The sequence below is a fragment of the Seriola lalandi genome, unplaced genomic scaffold (genome assembly GCF_002814215.2).
Source record: "Seriola lalandi dorsalis isolate HSWRI2012SDOR001 ecotype SW California unplaced genomic scaffold, Sedor1 jcf7180002054920, whole genome shotgun sequence".
NCBI lineage: Eukaryota > Metazoa > Chordata > Actinopteri > Carangiformes > Carangidae > Seriola > Seriola lalandi.
The window spans coordinates 296,687-316,323 of NW_019525472.1; the positions used below are offsets into that span (position 1 = coordinate 296,687).

General features: G+C 42.4%; 2 protein-coding genes and 2 non-coding genes across 10 annotated transcripts; 1 reads left to right on the top strand and 3 right to left on the bottom strand.

Annotated features, from left to right (window-relative positions):
* Positions 1-163: 163 nt before the first annotated feature.
* Positions 164-245, bottom strand: trnal-aag (transfer RNA leucine (anticodon AAG)). The gene has a single exon. It is a non-coding gene; the product is annotated as a tRNA-Leu (tRNA).
* Positions 246-822: 577 nt separating this feature from the next.
* eef2k (eukaryotic elongation factor 2 kinase) lies at positions 823-13,737 on the bottom strand. Of its 7 annotated transcripts, XM_087169886.1 has the most exons (20): positions 13,500-13,737; positions 12,886-13,139; positions 12,194-12,253; positions 10,720-10,820; positions 7,395-7,455; positions 7,274-7,311; positions 6,314-6,485; positions 5,329-5,478; positions 5,097-5,229; positions 4,852-4,979; positions 4,486-4,708; positions 4,311-4,375; positions 3,792-3,869; positions 3,364-3,420; positions 3,101-3,166; positions 2,397-2,528; positions 2,067-2,255; positions 1,866-1,990; positions 1,514-1,692; positions 823-1,383 (listed from the first exon to the last, which is right to left on the bottom strand). In XM_087169886.1, the coding sequence occupies exons 2-20, from the start codon at positions 13,129-13,131 to the stop codon at positions 1,274-1,276; spliced, it is 2,313 nt and encodes a 770-aa protein (XP_087026012.1). In that variant the 5' UTR covers positions 13,132-13,139; positions 13,500-13,737; the 3' UTR covers positions 823-1,273. The 7 variants fall into 7 exon arrangements, with proteins under 7 accessions (XP_087026012.1, XP_087026011.1, XP_023287077.1 ...); XM_087169885.1 differs by lacking the exon at positions 3,364-3,420 and having other exon boundaries at positions 13,571-13,736; XM_023431309.2 differs by lacking the exon at positions 3,364-3,420 and having other exon boundaries at positions 13,500-13,736.
* A 1,420-nt stretch (positions 13,738-15,157) lies between these two features.
* On the top strand, positions 15,158-15,239 carry trnal-uag (transfer RNA leucine (anticodon UAG)). The gene has a single exon. It is a non-coding gene; the product is annotated as a tRNA-Leu (tRNA).
* A 215-nt stretch (positions 15,240-15,454) lies between these two features.
* On the bottom strand, positions 15,455-19,105 carry tha1 (threonine aldolase 1). The gene is made up of 7 exons (XM_023431316.2): positions 18,745-19,105; positions 17,205-17,288; positions 17,031-17,119; positions 16,747-16,932; positions 16,418-16,555; positions 16,057-16,249; positions 15,455-15,955 (listed from the first exon to the last, which is right to left on the bottom strand). The coding sequence occupies exons 1-7, from the start codon at positions 19,034-19,036 to the stop codon at positions 15,648-15,650; spliced, it is 1,290 nt and encodes a 429-aa protein (XP_023287084.1). The 5' UTR covers positions 19,037-19,105; the 3' UTR covers positions 15,455-15,647.
* Positions 19,106-19,637: the final 532 nt, after the last annotated feature.

Sequence of the window (19,637 nt, forward strand, 5' to 3'; positions counted from 1 at the left end):
ATGATGCACAGCGACTCCACTGTACCGTTATCATTTCCATTAATTTCCACAGGATTAAAACTATTATAAAAATCACAATGGCGTTTCATTTATGTGTGTACATTGTGTGAATTCTGGTGTGAATTCTGTCAACATGTGTGGAGTACATCAAATGAAAAGAGTTTGGCAGCGGTGGGATTCGAACCCACGCCCCCGAAGAGACTGGAGCCTTAATCCAGCGCCTTAGACCGCTCGGCCACGCTACCACTGTGACACCTCATAGACCACCAATAAATTTTATAATAAAGATATACACAGGCTTTTGACTGTTGGTTCTATATTTCATCCCGCTCGCGCGGGGGGTGATCTGTGTCTTTTTGTGTTCACAGCCACTACATCTAAAGTCTACGTGGGCTGAACTGTGGATGACTTTTAACTGCTTTAACATCTGTTCCTCAAACCCAAACACCAGCTAAACTCTGTGTATTTATTTAAAGCCCGTTTTAGAATGTGTACTTATGTTTACATACTCCATTAAACGGTTAGATCCAAGTTAAAACCTATGAAACATTTTTTTATAACAGGCATCAATTTTCTACATTTTCTACATTAATATAAACTCGAGATTGGAGAGAATATCAAAGACAGCTCACTTCAGTTTTAGCTAATGAGGTATTTGCTTTTCAGTTTCATACCATCTGTATATTGCAAGAGTATAAGTTTAGAAAAATGGGAAAAAATAAAATATATCAAATAAAGCAGGTTTTTTGTAATACACAGTAATGTGTATGGCCCGGTTACACACCTTTAATACCACCTCAACAGGAAGGAATAATGACAGTGTTTACCCATAAAAAGCAATCTTTATTTTACAGTTTTATACTCCAAGCACTTCTTTACAAACATTCTTCCAACATAAGTGTGTTAACAAAGTAAGTAAACTATTTTCTTTGTTTTGATTCTTCAGGCCTTCTCTTACATGTAGCAACAGTCACTTAGCCAGAAGGTAATCAGAAACAGGAAATTAAAGAAAAAGAGTCAGGAGGACAGGAGGATCAGAAACCTGGAGATCTAAGCCTGAACCTGGAAGGTTGAACACACACATGCACGCGCACACGCACATCTATAGCACCAAAAGCAAAAATTCATTCAATATTCTGTAATAAAAAAATATGTAAACGGTAACCATTAGGATACAAACATGTCGTATCCTGAATGTGTAAAAATGAGCTTGACTTTCAGTCAACCACATCAACTTCTGTAGCATTTTCAAGATGCAAGTGTGTGTCGGGGATTACTCCTCCATCAGTGCCCAGGCCTCTTCAGCTTTCATGTAGTACTGGTTAGCCAACCTGCCTTTCATGGCGGCCATGGCATCTTCTGCTGCTTCTGTAAACAGATCACCTGTAGGGGGAGGGAGGGGGGATATGAGAGGTGAGGACCGAGGCAGCCAAAGCCTGATTTCAGTGCAGTATTCTCTGTATAGTCGTATAATCAGCACAGTGAGGTCTGTTTAGCCGGCGTGGAGTCGAACCTGCTCTCTGTGGGTCTGCGGTGAGGTTCTGGCCTCCCACTTGGTACATCTCTGCCTCTCTGGACAGCAGCAGGTAACGGGGCTCATCCTGCGTCCCATCAAACTCTCCCCCCTCGTCATAGTCCGTCATGTTCAACGCAGTGTCGTACCAGTGAATGGCTTCTCCCCAATCCTGCTTTCTGGTCAATTTGAAGATAAGAAGCAAGATTTCACAAATTTACACAAAACCCTTCAGCTTCATAATTATCCTGTCCTAAAAATCCCACCAGGGGGCAGTATTATCATGACTGTTGGACCAGGACTCATCATCTTTATAACAGAAACATATTTGTCTGCTTCAACCTTCACTGACCTGTCAGCTGACAGACTGACCCCCGTATCAAAGGCTCTGGCCACTATAATCATAGAGGATCTGTCACCAGCCTCAGCAGCCAGCAGAAGATACTTGAAACCTTTCATCCTGTTTCCTGCATTATCCTGCCAACGACACAAAAATGTCAGAAAACAAGGGTTCGGCTGAAGAATAAAATTCTAAATACAAAGTGCGTGGTACCTCCAGCTCCATGTCTGGCAGTATGTGATGAGGCAGCTGCAGATAGCACTGTCCCAAGGCAACAATAGCCTCCAGCTCCCCACACAGGGCGGCTCTCTCCAGGTGGAACATGGCCGAGTCCTGATCCCACTGCTCGTCCTTCTCGCAGAAACGACCCGCTTCATGGTACCGCACCATCGCCAGGTGGACCTGGGAGGAGATCCGGAATAATTTCAACACATGAAACTGCTTTCTTAAAAAAAAACTAAAAAAAACAGCGTCCTGCAGCAACAGGTGGATTCAGATTGAGCTGGTGATTATGAAAAAGTCCAAAATGTTGTGTTTTCTTACCTTTCCGAGGATTGACTGGCCAATCTTCTTCTGCATCAGAGCGTTGAGTCGCTCCACCTCAGTGGCCACACATGATGGTCGGTGGACGTGAGCGCGAGACGAATGGTAGAAGCTCCACTTCTCTTCTGTCAGCTGGGTAGAAACAGACCGACAGAGACCCAAGACGGAGGAAGTAACTGCCCGTTCTTCACCACAGTGATCACAAAACAAATCATATGATGAAATAAAAAAATAAAAAAATAAAAAAATCACACGCCACTCTCAGGAGTGTACCCATCCAGAAACGTCTGCTTTAATCTCATCTAGCACAGATCAGCCTTGCGCTCGGAGCTGGAGGAGTACACCCCTGCTCGCTCAACACTCAGTGGATGCAAAATCTTGTAAAGCATAGGAACCCATGCGCGCACACAAAGCTATCATGGCGGGAATCATGAGCAAGATGGCAGAGCTGGCGAAACAGAGGTAGATGGTCTTTCTCTGTATTTTTACTCCCCCCCCCACTGTTTTTATTCATTAAACTGAACAAAAGAGCAGAGTTGACATAGAAGCAGCGGCAGCTTGTGCACTGAGTTGCTCAAATCTTAAACTTGAGATTCGTGCTTGATGCATTTTTTGGCAAAGCTAAAGCTTTGGAGCAATAAGACTGCACAGCGCCGCACGGGGGGAGGACGCGTGGCTTTATGAGCCTCCATGCATGTAATCACCCATTCGTTGTCAGGAGTGGCTGAATATAGGTTTGCAGAGACTCTTGGAGGAGCTACCATCTTCCTCTAGTGAGGGAAGACAAAGAGCAGGAGGAGCTGGATTAGAAGGAGGGTGAGGAACTTATTTCACCGTTAATGAAGTGGTGAGGGGATGAGAGGGGAAAAGACAAAGTGAAGACAGAATGAGGAAATATTAGAGCAAGAGTTATTTGATTATGATTGAGGTGAGGATGACGCTCGCACACTGATGTATGTTTGTTTACCCGTCTGACACTGTCCTCATCCGACTCGGAATAATGTCTGTGGTATCGATGATGGGCCTACGTGATGATACAACATGCATTATTGAACCTACTGTCAGAACATCTAACAGCTGTAAACTTCATGTGGAGAAGAGGAAAGGTTGACAGACCAACAGCTACTCAGACGACTGACAGACAAAGAAGAGTGAACCGCATACAGCAACAAAAAAAGTCTTTCATGTCAGTGTCAGTGAGTGTTAAACATGGATTTGTTTAAGATAATGTGTCAGAGTATGTGTACAAATGTGTCACTCTTTCTTCTTTAAAGGTCAGCTCAGGAAGGTGTGTGTGAGCTGTTCATGTCAATAAGGAAGAGCTTTCTCTGTCCATTTCAGACTGACTGCTAGAAAATATCCTGCAAAACAGTCCAGGAAATTGTCTGACGTTACCCCATCAACATGGTCACTTGGATCGCCCTCACTCCTCCTCTCGCTGGGGTATCCGCTGTCTCCGCCGCTGTCGGATTCCTACAGACAGAAATTTAAAAAATAAATAAAAACTTCAATGACCAGCATCGCGGTTGTCTGCCTCCTCCACTCAGACTAGTTTCAGGTTACATCCCTTCACCGAGATATCCACGAGACGGACAACCCGAAAACAATATGTGTGATGAAAACCGCTACATAGAAAGGTTATTACAGAATGTAAATACAATGAATAGCTATTATTAGAAAAATGTGCCATAAATATGATCAAAAATGGGGTTTGATTTCAAGAAAATTTTAAGGATTACAACTTTAAATAACAGACAATGAAGGCTCCAACACATTTTCATCTTATTTTAGACATTTTATCTTTAAAATAGATTAAAATCTGGTGTAAATGGAAAAAAAAAAGACTAACAACTTCGTTCAAACACTGAACTCTTGGATGTAGTTTCCTGATTTGACTACAATACAAATACTCACCTTGTGTTCACCTGTGTTGTTATTGTCGAGTCTCTCTTGTTCATACATCCCAGCAAAAGATAAACCTGGTAAAATAAGATAAGAAAAAACTATTTACATTGTGGACACCACGCTTAACTACATGAAACATCCCATTATAATGGCGCAGCAGGTAGTAATGTGTTCACGCACGTACCAATGGGCGACTTGCCCATGGATCCATGTGCGGCTGGCGGGGAGCAGTGGAAGATGAGAGGCGAGCAGGGGTCGATCGACTCCACGTCGCTCATGCTCTCGTCTGCAGAAGAAGTCTCAGACAGGCGGGACAACAGCGGAGGTGCCCGGCTTCCCGACATGGTGCGAACGCGAGGGGAACCGCAAATCTCCTCGCAGCCCCTCAGCACCGTCTCGGCCGACTTCTGAAATAAAAACAGGATGAAATCTGCTTGAAGAAATTGCAGCAGTAGGTGAGGGAGCGAGCAGAATATGCCGAAGATAAAAGGGAAATAAATTTCCCAATCATATTCCTATTCCTTGCATATTATGGAAATGTTCAAATTACGAGCAGTTTGTTGGTGCAGTCCAGCTGGGAATTCTCCGGAGGCGAGAGGTCAAAAGGCGTCATGCCCATACTCTTGCATATCTTGTTACACATGTGGGAGTGGAAGAACAGCGCCATGCCTCGCACACCTGGAACACAGGTATGATGGAGAAGCTATATATCCTTCGGGTTCAACACTCGTTCAATAATTCCTAACCAAGCTTCGCAAAAACAAGCCGACTAAAAGGTGTGAGGCAGAGTCAAACCTAGATTTCCGTCCCCAAAGTCAGTCCCTTTCTCTGTGTGAATCTGAGGGTCGGTGTAGAGATCTCCCACACCCTGGATGTCCACCACGATCAGCTGGTGTCCTGACCGCTCGAAGGTGAAGTGGCTGAAAGCCTGAGGGGAAACAACAGGGGAAATAAATTACTGTTAAGTGACTAGAGGAGAGCAGATTAATGTGTAACAAGATCCCAAGGGGGGGGGGGCGTCGCTCACCTGCGGGGTGAGCCTGATGTTGTCGTCCCTCACGAAGCCAGAGTTGGAGTTGTACTTGATGTACTTGCCCTCGATGTAATGTTCCAGGTGGAAGAAAGGTTTGCCAGGTCTGTCTGTCATCTCCACCACACACATCTGCATGATGTCCACCTGAGGTTTACAAACAGACGCACAACAGTCGCTCACTCACAAATCACTCCAGGGCCCCAATGAAGGGCTGCAGGACCCATGGTTACACGCTCTACATGTCACCATGTGGGGAAGCTGAGCTAAAAGACCGTGCGAGAAATAAGATGAAGATACATATGTCAAGATAAACAAGGACAAAATATACATGTCACAATTATTAAACCATACGGTCCCATTTTTTTTTACAGACAGTGATATTACGCTGATACATCCCTTTGATAATGATCTAATTACAGTTTTTGGTGGGAAGTTATGGTAACACCCAATTCTTCAGTCTTAATGATGAAACGCAGACACTAATTAAATTGTCTCTCAATATATAATGACATTTTTTTAAAATATCTGTGTATATGTACATTTATTATAGACTATACTACTATACAGTACAACATGATTAATATGCATAAAAATCCCACCTAAATAATGTTAGACAGACATTTAAGAACAGATTTGACTTGAATTTGACGGAGGTTTGGTCAGAGGAACAAGTAAATTAGCTTTAGGTGCACATCTGGCTGCAGGAATCTGGCTCCTGTATCTCCTGATGTTTAATCAGCAAGTGCTTTTGATGCAGATCCAATCTAATCTAAGTAGAGCTGAAACGATTAGTCAATCAATCTATAAAATGATGTAATTGAAAAAAATTGTTTCCATTGTCCAGCCATGGACTCTGAAAGCTATCCATATTGTGTGTGTATATATATATATAAATATATATATATATATATATATATATATATATTATCCATATTTATCCATATTGTCTGGTCCCATCAATATAATGTTTGTCCTGTACCTGTTTGGGAGGTCGGTGGCGGTTGTACTCCTCCCCCCAGAGTTTGGCCTCCATCTGCAGCCTAACGTCCTCCAAGTAAACATTCCTGTCCACCGTCTCCATGTAACGCTTCGCTACGTAGTTAGAGGCCGACTTCCAGTTGTTGCTGTGCGAGAAATTAGACAACTTCTTGCTGGAGGGAGAGGAAACAAGAGTTAGATGTTGCAGCAGCATTTGAATTACATTTAGATTTATGCACAGTAGATAGCTGACATTGGCCTGACAGCTGGAAAACTTTATTAAAATACGCATCTAAAGCCATTTTTGATTGTAGCATCAACTGGAACTGATCTCCCAAAGTGACCCTGGGTCAGAATGAAAAACTGCTCCACAGCCACTTATGTACAAATCAAACAGGAAAAACATACTCTACCATATCATACTATGTTTTTTTAGGACCTAACATGTTTGGGCTTGTAGGGAGTGGGGGGGGCTCTCCATTACATTTCCCACATAACTGAGGATTTAGCATTAACAATTAGACTATTCTCCCTTTTCTGGTTCATTCTGCAACGTCACGCGGAAGCAAAAACAGAGCGGAGCAGCGTTCACAACATAGGCTCAGATTCTATTTTACTCCATACAGAAAAAATCCAGGGAAGCAGTGCTGAGAAAATAAAGTTAAAAATAAAGTTAAAAATAAAGCCCCAGTGCCATCATGGAAGATTTTGTCGCTCTGGTTCAGGCTGATATTCTCAGTACCATCTTTGGCTCTGAAAACGTTTTATTCGTCAGCAGCTATTCTCTTGAGTCGGAGCAAGAAATGTGAGGAATGTGGACCTGCACCGCTTATAGATTACGACCTAAGAGCACCATACTCCTCTCTCGCTTTGTTTACACTGAGACCACAACAGCCTCCGTTACTAGAACTTAAGGGCATTAACCTCTAGATAAAAGTGAAGAAAAATAGTTCCAACTTACGCTCTGAAGCACTCCCTCATCGCCCCTTTCCCAAACGGCTGTGAGAAAGCAGAGCAAATATCAAGAGATAAGAAACTGCAAGTCTGCCTTGTGAAAATGCGCCTTTTAAAACAGGTAATACCTGAGCAGCCATCTTGATGTGGATCTGGTCTTGAGCCCACTCTCCTGTGACGGCGTTGTATCTGTGAAAAGGAACTGAATTCAGTCAAAATGAACAGTTATACTGATTATGCTCGCTCAAATATCACTCTCTGAAAACGATGAACGCTTTCTTCAATCCTCCTCATATGGAATCTAAATTATCACGTGGAAAGTTCGGTTTTTAGCCTCGCTAGCAGATGGAAATGACGGCCTGTAGAGTGGTCGGTCTGCAACTTTGGTTCTTTGGAAGAAATTTTTTGTTCAACCGTTCATAATCCCCAGAGGATGAATTTCACTGACTTTGGTGATCCTCTCACTTTTCCGAGGTTTTTTTGAGTGGAATGTCTCAACAGCTACTGGACGGACTGTCATGACATTTGGTGCAGACATTCATGTCTCTCTCACGATGAATTGTAAGGTGGTTAATAGGGCTGAACAATTAATAGAAATATTATCGAAATCGCAATATGGTCAAGTGCAATATCCAAACTGCAGGGGTTGCAATTATTTTTTGATAAAGGTCTAGTGTGTCACAACATACCATAAATGAAGCACTGTGGTGCTGCTGAGGTGCCCCAGCCAACAAATCATATTCTCCAGAGGTAAAAGAACATGCTTGTATGGTACACGCTCTAGCAAGAAAAAATGACATCATCATTTGATTCATTTTCTTATATTTATTTATTTAAAATACTTTTTTTAAATTTTTTTTTTATTTAAGACGAAATGCAAAACTGACCATTCCAGCTGAAATCTGGACTCATATCACAACTGCAATATCTGCCAAAATAATCACAATATGACTTTCTTTCTTTTTTTTGCATATCGGCCACAGTGGTTCCGACTTTTCATCTACCAACATCATCTGATCGAGATAAATTTAAATTGAGCACACAGTGCCTGGCACGTTGATGTCCTTCCAAAATCATCATGTGAGCATTGTCACTGAGAGCATGTCAGCATGTAGCTCAAAGCCTGAGCGCAGCCTCGCAGGGCTGCCAGCATTACTGTAGACTGTAAGTTTTGTTTTATTCTGAAAGGACAGGTAAACACCTGAGAGAGAAACAGACCCTCGACACAACATCAGCTTCTTAAATGTGAGAATGTGTTGCTTACGTTTGTCTTACGACACTGTAAATTGAATACCGCCCCTTTTTCTCTGTTTTCTTAGCTGCGGCTCAGCTCCATCTACATTAAGTCTACCGCAGCTGTGAGTGGCTGTGAGGCTGTCCATGTGTGGGGCAGTGTTACGTCCCAGAGCAGACTGCGTGGGGAGAAAGTGTCACTTGATTTCGTTTTTTTTTTTTAGCACCTGTTACAGTACAAATCCCTCACACCGACCCGTCCACAACACTGAACTGGCTGCACCTCAAAGGCCTCAATTGTCACACGGTCAATGAAAAAAAAAAAAAAGCACATCAAGTTAGCCAAGTTACTCTTTGCCCTCTGTGAGGGAGTTTGCCTGTCAACAGCCTATTATCAATCCTTATCATGGAGGCACATTAAACATCTAGTTTCCGCTGTATGAGAAATCATTGAGGAGAGAAGAATGAAAAAAGAGAGGGTGTGTGTGTTTTCAGCAGTGTCTCCTGTTTCCAAAGAAAAGCAATTTAGTCCACACTTTTTTTTTTTCCTTCTTCTTTTGTTGTTGTAAGGACTGAAGGTTAGAGGGATGAATGTAGTCAGGCAAGAACACATACACTCAATATGGTGATACAAATGAGGTGTACACACACTGTACGTCTGGGTCAGTGTGTCTGTTTGGCTTGGCAGGGTGTGTGTCCTGAGTTAATGAATACTGCATGAACCGTAGCTGCAGCTGCAAGTCTTCACAGCTGAAACCTGAGTGCTTTAAACTAGAAACAAGCTCCCTACTCCCCGTTCCAAAATAAAGTCTTTTTCTGCCAACGGACTGTTTCAAGCAGCGGGAACACAGTGTACCATGGCTTTCATTCCAGCAAGTTCATACTATAGGGGGCATCAGAGAAGGAAAGAGGAGTGAGGTTACATGTGAGTAAAATTAGCACATGAAGAAGGAACGCGAGGGCAAATCCCAGCTCCTGCCAAGTCCCAGCTCTGTGTGTTATGTAACAAGCCTAACACTAAAAAGCACACACAAACACACATACACAAGCAGACAAAAGAATTCACTTTCCTCCTGCTTCTTTTTGCCCACACCCAGTTCAGTTGAGAGTTGCAGCCCACGCCTGTGAACTCTGCAAGAGCTGTGTACGTTTATGTAGCCGACACGCTGGCAATAATAACCTGGGTGGACACTGACAGTATCGCATGATAAGAAGAACTGGATGGGCCGGGGGGGCGAACCATCAATGCTTCATGTGCCCATTGAAAAGGCCAGTAATGTTTGTCAACAGATAAGAATAGCACCACTGACCGAGATATGAGCCAACTGTGAAGCCTGCTGCCACATCAATGAGAGTTCAAGAACAATGCAGGCTAATATCAGTCAGGGAACCGCTCACTGTTGACTAAATATCTTGATACCTTAAAGCTCCTCTTATCAATATGTTTACGTTAAAAATGGGTCATATGACTGCTTGTAATGTGAAAGCGGTTGTCTGTGATGACAAACCCAGAAAGAATGATCACCTGACTCTGCAGCTCTGCGATGCATTTCAGCGTCTCTTGGCTCTTTGTTCACACTGAATGTTTTGTTTTGTCTTACTATTCACATTAGCATTGTTTTCAGCTGCGGTGGCACAGCTCTGTTAAGCCCACACCCTCAGGACCTGGTGGTGACCAACATGAAGCTAAAAGGAGAGTGAATATTTGAACTTGTATATGTTGGTCACAAAAATAACTTTACATGAAATGTTAATCTTGATCTGTGTCTGCTGAATGTGCAAATAAGCAAGTGGTTGCTAGCACATCAGCTTTATAAACTGGTGTTCGCACGTGGCTAAAATATCAACTAATGCAGCTTTAATTCAAATTTAAAGCTCATGTAAAATGGGAATTATCACCTTCAACTGCCTGAAAATGGTTTTTTTTTTAAAAAGCATTAAATCCAATTAAATTATTGATCTGTAGTAATATAATTGTTTTTGGCACTTTATCAGCCTGTGGGATATTATTTGAGGATTTTGCTTAATGTGGTTTTTGTGACCACACCGCATCACCCCATGCAACAGCAGACCTTTTTCCCCAGCAGAGACGTTGACTTGTCATGTTAGCACAACTTGTTGGAACTGAGCCACTGCTAATAAAAATTAGTTTCAAAATGTCTGCTGGGGAAAAAAGTCAATTACCGCTGTTGATTCACAGTCACACGGGGTTTTTCATACCTGTAGCGAACGCAGGGTTCAGTCTCGATGTCCTCCAGATGAAACTCTGCCCAGGGGTCGGGCCTGGCTTTGGCCTTTTCGATTGCTTTTTTCCATGCGTCCTGTCACGATAAAGCAACACGTCTTATTTGCTTGCAGTGTTTGTTTTTAATGCAAAAAAAAATCAGGGAACACTTTGGTTTCCAAAACAGGTTAACCAGAATACGCTGAAAAAAAATAAAAAATAAATAAATAGGTGAAACTGTTCAATGCAAAAAAAAAAAAAAAGTGCTTTTTCTGCACAACAACACTTTCAGCCTCTAAGTGTCGAAACTGTGCTCGCTAATGGAGCAAATTACATTTCACTGATTCTGCACTGGACGGCTTCCTCTCATTCCTCAAAGTATTTGCTTTTAATCACCCAGGGACACACCAATGTAAACTAGAGCCTCAGGATGACACATCTTTAGTTTATAACTGTTGTGACTTCATGCAAATCAGGAAGTAAGGAAGGCGGAGGAGAAACGAAGAAAAACTAATAATGTTAAAAGCACAAAGCAGGAAGGAAGCGCACAATCATTAAAATAACATGAAAATCACACTTACAAAACAACTGATCGTTGGATTTTTAGTATGAGGGAGGCCGCTACCTTAAAATGAATGTGATCACCACGGGATGTTTCATGGGCATCTGCAGTTATTGCCATTTTCAAAAAATATCTTTCCTAGTAGAACCCATAAATCAAGCGTGACTAGTAATCTAAACCTGCTAAAGTAACCCAAGCCCTGACCCACCCTATACTGCACAGCGGCACGTCTTCCTCGTCACTGTCCGGAGCAGGCATTCTAGATATGTTTATATTTAGAGCGAAGGATTTACATGAAGAGAAGTGTCGTGTTTTTTAACTGATAGGGTGTCACGTCTGTTTGTGAGGAGGAGCAGACGACACATCTCACGTCAGGCCTCATTCACCTGGAGGTGAAACATTACAGCCTGGTCACAAGGCTAAAGGGTCGAATGGTGAAGCCTGGTGTGGTGCACGACCATGCTGCGTGAATACACGCAGATTTTTGATAATCTTCTAAAACTCATTTTAAAGCAGCTGCATCTGTGATAAAAAAAAAAAACAAAACAAAACAAAAAAAACTTTTTGAAACCAAAGCTCTTGCAGAAAAATGACATTTTTTGTTTTGTGAAACAACAATGTAACATTCCTGGTGATCGTTAGTGACAATTAATAAATTCTTCTGTAAGGGAATACATTCTGGAGGAAGGGAAGGTGCATTGATTAGGATGCACATAACAGCTTCAGCACAAAGAGAGTCATGGGAAGTGAGAATAGGTGGAAAGTATGTTGCTGGAAAAACAAAAAGACATTCCAGTTCAGTGAAGGAAAAGGAGAGTAAATTATAGAGTGGAGGGGGGAGAAAGGAGGCGTAGATGGTCGCTGGTGAAGAGGGAGAGAAGAAAGATATAATTTGATCTGTGACATACCCGTGCGCTCTGAGACAAAACATGGTACGACCGAGGTTCTGCCACCGTTTCTGTTTCATTCTATGTAGAAAGGTGGAGAGAACGGACGGCTTTTCATCAGCAAAACAAATGAAACATAGTTATTTCAAACAGAATTAAATGAAGCTAGAATCTTAGAACAACAACTCTAAACGCCATTCGTCCCTGCAGTTGGCTCGTGCACAGTGGCTCTGCTAAAGAGCGGTGTACCCTGAATCCAGCCACTTGCATAATGCTCCCTCTCTCTCTCTCTCTGCTGGTCTGGAGAAAGCCAGACTCGTGTTTACATGCAATGTAATCACATGAGGTGGAACATCTTTCTTTGGTACTTCCTGTTCTTGTCAGAGGTGGCTGACTAGCTTCCCACTTCAGTAAACAAAAATTCACATACATACAAATAGCTTACATGCTGTTTTTGTGTGTGCAGACACACACAGACCGTCTCTCCTTATAGGGCAAACAGCTGTTCTCACAGCATATAACAGAAGTAGAGTGTTTGTGACGGTGCTTAACCACAACATACTGCCCACAAAGTGGTTTTACTTTATACTACGCATCATTACACAGTCCTCCAGTGATAGATTTCAACATTTGCAAATACCGTTCACCTCACTATACATTTGGCTGTCATCTTGCATCATGTTGCCGGGGCAACATGACAGCTCACAGCTCACCTTGTACACAAAGTTGTTCTTAGGAAGAGAGTTTGACAGCTGCCGAGTGTAAACCAGATTCTTCAGGTAGTGGCAGATGTCTCTTGCGGAGTCGTCCAGGATTGGGCAGATGAAATCCTCGTCATCATCATCACTGGCGTTGGCATCACTTAGGGAGGATGTCCGCTGGCTGGGGACGTTTCGTTGGAAGGGGGGTCTCTTGGCGCTGCCTTCCTCCTCCATGGTAAACATCAGGTCGTCCTCCATGATGTCTGCTGTTTTGTTGACAAGAGAGGAGACATAGTGTGAGTGGAAAGAAGAGACACATAAAGACAGCAGCTCATTACATCTGTTATTCAGTATCTGTAAGCACCAATCTGTTCAGCTGCAGTGAAATGCAGTGTGTTTACACAGCTTTAAAGTAACAGCTGGCTGGTGGAGAGGAAATACAAGCACAATACATTAAGTTCCTGAGCTCCTGTTGGTACAATGTGCTCCCATAGAAATCAGCAGCAACCCTGGCTGTAGTATATCATGTTGCAGCATGCTGCAATATTATTTCCCACAGAAGTATTAGCTTCAGTTTGATCTATTGTGACCTGCTGTTAAATGCACATACTAAATAAACAACCAACCTTATATCCTGCAGCACAGAGACACTTTAAAACACTTTATCTTGACAGACTGTGACAGTGTACCCAGTCACCTCGGTCTTCTTCCGCCTCTCAGTTTCGGTTATACACGGACAGAATCGCAGCAGCTTTAGTTTAAGTCTCTTCCCAGGACAAACAAGATCAAACAGTGTAGGTCCTGGTGCTCCAACGTGTCCTGACGATCCGGGGACGTGCCTGGCAGTGACCTGTAATTCTTGTTACCGTCCACCACAGCGACGTGAGCATTCAGCACGTATCACTATGTTCTCTGAAAGCCACGCCCCTGCCTCCTGCTGCCTTCAAGACTGTCGGAAATATAATACTTACCTGAATGGACAGTTTGTCAGATGCAAAGATTTAACTGCACTGTTAAATCAAAGTTATTTCATGAGTATTGCAAAAGTTGAGGAAACAAGTACAATAAACTTCATATATTAAGTCAAAATGACATTTCAGTTTCAAGTCATTTTGTATCAAAGTCAGTACAAAAGCAACACTCTAGCCTGCTCGCAGTCTCTTTGTTAAATACATGGTTTTGGACTGAATTCAATACTAACCCTCATTCTGGTTAGCACTGTTATGAAAAGAAACAACCATGACTTAATTTAACCCACTAAAGTCACAGATCAAGTCATCATGAGTGGGTTCACCAACATACAAAAGAAGAAGACTCTCTGAAACGTTTTTACTTAACAATGTTAACAATGTTTAAAATGTTCAAGTTCTGAAGCGGCCTGAAAATAAGTAAAAAAGTAAGTTGAAATAACTCGAAACTACCAGAACTATTTATATTGAGCTAAGGAGATTTGATTGATTCCACTGAATTCCTGAATCATGTTTTACAGTGCACGCCGTTTTAATGAATTATGTGAAGCACTTTGCCTTTGTGTATGAAATGTGAAATGACCTTCCAAAGATGTATCTAAAACAATATAAATAAATACAAACAAACATAAAATGAAAATGACACTAAACGTTTATTCTTCTAGTTTTTTAATATTTTTGTATTAAAAATATAAACAACAACAATATCATATGAGCAATATAGTAAAACTGGACCATGATGTTGTTTTTTCAAAGTAGAAACGCGCGAAATGTTAGTTACGACTGAGGTGCATTTGAAAGCAGCACAGGATAAGTTATAGCCCTATCTAGCAGTACAGTTTGTACCTGGTTTACACTCAAGTATTATTTCCTGTTACCAGAGTAGTACCTTGAAAACCCGGAGAGCTTCGACAGGAATCGCTAAATATTCGTTATATGTTAGGTACGCATTACTATTATTCATAGCAGGTTTACTAAATCGAATCTGGTTATCAATCTAAGAGCTAATAGCAACTAGAAAAATAAATATGATTGAGTGAATAGGAATGTAACCACAGTAGCAGTAACGTTACACTCGGTCGTACAACGCACCAACGTTCAAATGTAACGGCTACATCTACGTCCAATTGGTAGTTACGTCAACGTTGGGCTGGTATTAATGCGATGAAATTGGTATCCTAACTTGCATTCGTTAGCTAACCAACATTAGCTACATTGCGTCACAAAAGTGGTTAATTAATAGTTGCAAATCTATCCCATACTTTGAGTCACCTGCTGACGTATAAATTGTCTGACTGGTGCAGCGCGTGTAACGTGGTAGCGTGGCCGAGTGGTCTAAGGCGCTGGATTTAGGCTCCAGTCATTTCGATGGCGTGGGTTCGAATCCCACCGCTGCCAGAAACATTTTGATTTTTCCTGATTCCATCGCGAGAGCTTTACATAAAGAGAGCGAGAGAGAATGTTTTAAGGTTTTTACAAACCGTTTATCTTATATCTATAGATAATGATACTCTGTTCAAGTTTAGAAAAAATTAACAATTAAAATCACAGCATGGGGGTTAGGTCACTCTACTATGTACGAGAAAAATATGAAAGACACTTTGACAAGAGACAGTGGTTCATTAAATTTAATGCATGAGAATTGCAAAAAAAAAATTAAATGACGAGGGATATAAAGAGGACCAGAGTCAAAAGTGACTCTGGTTGTTGTTCGTCCCATGTTTGAGGTCCTTCAGTCTTTTTCTAAGTTAGTCTGTGTAAAATTTCTATGATCAGTCCTAGTGATTTGACTATACAGGTCAGGTTTCACTGGGCCCTGAGTTTTTCATTCAAGTACTGAGAAGCCACAAATTGCATTTTCTGAATGGCCAGCTGGGTATCTTCAGGGGATATCCCAAGATGCCACACAGCCCTTACTGAGTTTCCAAAATGAGGGTACATGAGAACTTGTATCCCTTGTCCCAATGCAGCCTCCTCTCCTTCGCAAACCTGACCCATGTGGGCACAGAACTCAGAGGGGCTCAAACCGGGTTCCTCTAGACGGAAACGCAGGATGTTTGTCTCCACGGCCGCCATGTCTACAGCAAATAGAGGAGCATCGCAGTCGAGCAGCGCTGGGCAGGAGAAGAAACAAGCATGAAGAAGTCAGAAACAGGAACATAATGGCTGCCAGTTAATGATTAAATTTTCATAAACGTAAATATGAGCTACTCACCTTGAGCAAAGGTTTTTGCATTGCGGTGATCCTCCTCCAGTCTTCTTACCATATCCAGTAAAGACAGTTTTCCAGCTGCTGCTAGTATACCAGCCTGCCGCATCCCCCCACCCAGGGCTTTACGGCACCGCACCGCTCTGGCTATGAAATCCTGGGGTCCAGCCAGCATGGTACCCACTGGGGCACCCAAACCCTGTTAGAAACCGCACAGTGAATTTGACTTTGCTTTTGAAAAGTTTTCTGTTTTCTGTCTGATGTTTGCCCATTTTGACTCATCACATATGTATTTTCTAAAATACGCAAAGAAATGTCTTCTACCGTCTTGTCTATTCTGGTATGCGTTTGTGTTTTTCAGTCCCACCTTGGAGAGGCACACACTGACGGTGTCTGTGTGCTGCAGTATGGTGGATGGCGGCACCCCCTGGAACACAGCAGCATTCATCACCCTGGCTCCATCCATGTGAACTGACAGACCATATCTATCTGCTAAAGCACGAACCTTGGAGATGGAAACAAACCATCCAAAAATGATCAAAGCTGTGAGAGATGCTGGATTCTCCACTCTGTTTTAATAAGGCAGGTATGACAGCTGCTTTCACATGTTGAAATGTAATTGGTTTTTCGATCAGCATGAGCTGAGCTGTAGTGTTCTCCACTATGCCCATGTTTAGAAACATAACACACACACACCTCCTGCAGGAAGGACAGAGGCAGCACACGTCCTCCCTGTATGTTGTGTGTGTTCTCCACACATATGAGGCGTGAGCGGGGGTAGTGGGGATCAGGGTAACCGTGGCGGATCTTTGATTCCAGCTGCTCCAAGTCAAATGTTCCATTGGGGAGGGTGGTCACAGTGGTAGCGTGGACACCAGCCAGCTGCGTCAACACACAAATACACACTGAGTTCCTTTAAGCAAAAACTGACCTGTAGACGAAGGCCCAACTGCAGGTGTCTGCTGCTCTGCTGCGCTCACCTGTGCGCTACCTCCCTGCTCATAGATGTGTAAATGGGACAGATCGCCCACAATCATCTCGTCGCCCCGCTCCCTACAGTGCACCATCACTGCAAAATGAAAAGCGTGCACATTTATGACCATTCTGACCTCATAAAAATGGATTCAAACTCTGCCAGTAAAAGCACAGCTCACCTGCGATGAGGTTACTCATGGTTCCAGTGGGGACAAACAGCGCGGCCTCCATCCCAAACATATCAGCTGCGATTTTTTGTAGCTCTGCAAGATGTTGGCAGCATTTCACAAGTAAAAGAGCAGGTGTGCATGAATTCATATGCTGAACCAAATTACACTGACATAGTGAGCTATTCCCTGCTACTTCTCTATTCTAACCAAGCGTCTAAGGACTGAGGGAGTTGTACGTTGTACACAAACCCAACTGTAAAACCAGTGTTTCCTCTACATTCATTAAACTATAGCTAAATCATAGCCGCCACGCCTTCAAATTTCTTTTCTTTTTTTTTCTTTTTTTTTAAATGTCGCAAATGCACCGCCACATCTCTCCACCTTCACAGCACAGCCTGTGTGATGATGAGCGCAACAGCGGGGGGAGGGGAGGGAGGGAGTGGGGTGGTTGGGGGATCCTGTTGGAGTTAATTACTCGCGAGAGCGCGGCCTTGAAAGTGACGTCACGTCAGGCACCAGGTGAGAGTCAGAGAAGTGTAGTCGTGAGGAATAAGGCAGCGAATTACCGGAGAAAAGGTAGACTTATTAGCCAACTCACTTAAAACTTAACTAACTAACTTAAAAACTAAGTAAACTAATCAATAGCATTAAGCTAATATCTACACGTCATTATGTATTAACTGCTGACTGCATTTTCAGATGAGCTTGTTCAGATACTTCTCTAAGAAGAGAAAGACAACAGATGAAGAAGACGCTAGTCAGGTAGCGTCATAAGCCTTTTACTGACTCGTAAATGATGGTGGTTAGGTAAAAAATAGTATTTTAATGTTCACACTTGTAATCAGATGTGATGTGAGTGTAAACTATATAACGCTGTTAACGTGACGTTACTCACACTTTTAATGTAATCTTATTAAAGTGGAGGAGAGCAGAGCACAGCAGCGGGGGAGCTGGGTGAAGATGCAGGAGAGAGAGATGAGCCTGGGTGCAAACTTTGCCGCTGACCCCCCACTGCTGAAAAAAATCCTAGAGGAAACACTGAAAACTGTATATTTGTAATTTTGAGCCATATAATTCATACTCACTTTACTATCAGCGTAGCTTTTAGGATGATGCTTTGCCCACATAATGATTTTTTGAGAATCCTGCAGTCTGTATCACTACAACTGAAGAGTAGCCTAATGTGTATTATTTTGTAATTAAGAAGCAGTTAATAATTATTGGTTAAGTACTATTTAAGAGCTAATGCAGAGTTAATTAAGTGCAAAAAATGCACATGCATATATTTGGTTGAACAAAGTATTACAACCCGGATTCAGTAAACAGAATCAGAAAAAACATGATTGTCCATCCAAAAGCAATGGAGATTTGTCTTTGATTGATTCTGAGTAATTATCTATCAATCAATTACAATAGGGTTTCTACACCTATTTTATATTGCTTCATTCAGAGTTATGCGGGTGCTACTTTTCAACCATCCATGAATAAGTCCGTTAAGTTAGTTAAATGCAACTATAACTTTAGCGCACTATCACGGTTCGGCTCTAACCATTAACCGTTGGATCTTCTCCCATCACGTCATCTCCGACCTCGGCCGCCGCCATGGCCTGGCGCATCGCCGGCCCGGGCTTGGTCACCGTGTCGCTGCGGAGGTCCACTACCCGGACGCGGGCCGCCCCGACCGGCCCGGGGCACCTGGGCTTCCCGGCGTTGTAGTAGCCCCGCGCGGAGCTCCGTCCCAGCACAGCTGCATCTCGTTCAATTGAAGCGACGATACAAGGGTTTAACAATTTATACAAAACCCTGCAGGAAAATGTTTTCAAAGACATGATGCTCCTCATTCAATCATATTCATTGGTGGTGTTTATGTACTGAACTTTGGATCGTTGCCTTGAAATCGATAATCATTGACTGCAAGGACAGTTAATGGATGACCTATCAGTTTATCAACATGCACAGATTAGTATGGGCCTCAAGGTGGTGCCATTATCTCAACAAAGCTCACTATTATACATATGAGCAAGTATCAAAATATCTTAGTGTAAAGTTGTAAACTGTAGACTAACTTGTCACACAGTCCAGGGGATAATCCTCTCATTTACATATTCTGATCGATAGATGGAACAAAGTGTGACTCAACAGTCTTAATCTCATACAAATGTGTTGATAGAAATTGAACATCATAGGCTTCACAACAATTACATTCGTAGCTAGATTATTGAACTGGATCATTTTGAAGTGTTGAGTTTGGTGTGTCTGCAGCTAACGATTAATTTGATTACTGATTAATCTGTAGATTATTTTCTCAATTAATAAATTCAATTACAAAACATCAGAAAACAATTAAAAATCTCATAACAATAGTTCAGACGGCAATGTCCAGAGGGCTTGTGTTGTCCAACCAGCAGTACTACGATATAAAACAGAAAAAAACAGAAAATC

Bases quoted from the DNA above. Each gene is read 5' to 3' on its own strand.
- eef2k (XM_087169886.1), bottom strand. From the start codon at position 13,131: ATGGAGGACGACCTGATGTTTACCATGGAGGAGGAAGGCAGCGCCAAG. The intron at 4,376-4,485 runs GTACGTGCGTGA...TTATTTTACCAG, and splicing joins CATGGGCAAGTCGCCCATTG to GTTTATCTTTTGCTGGGATG. The intron at 1,991-2,066 runs GTACCACGCACT...TGTCGTTGGCAG, and splicing joins TGCCAGACATGGAGCTGGAG to GATAATGCAGGAAACAGGAT.
- tha1 (XM_023431316.2), bottom strand. From the start codon at position 19,036: ATGAGGAGCATCATGTCTTTGAAAACATTTTCCTGCAGGGTTTTGTAT. The intron at 17,120-17,204 runs GTGAGCTGTGCT...TTCATTTTGCAG, and splicing joins CATGAGTAACCTCATCGCAG to TGATGGTGCACTGTAGGGAG. The intron at 16,250-16,417 runs GTGGGACTGAAA...GGTTTCTAACAG, and splicing joins TCAGTGTGTGCCTCTCCAAG to GGTTTGGGTGCCCCAGTGGG.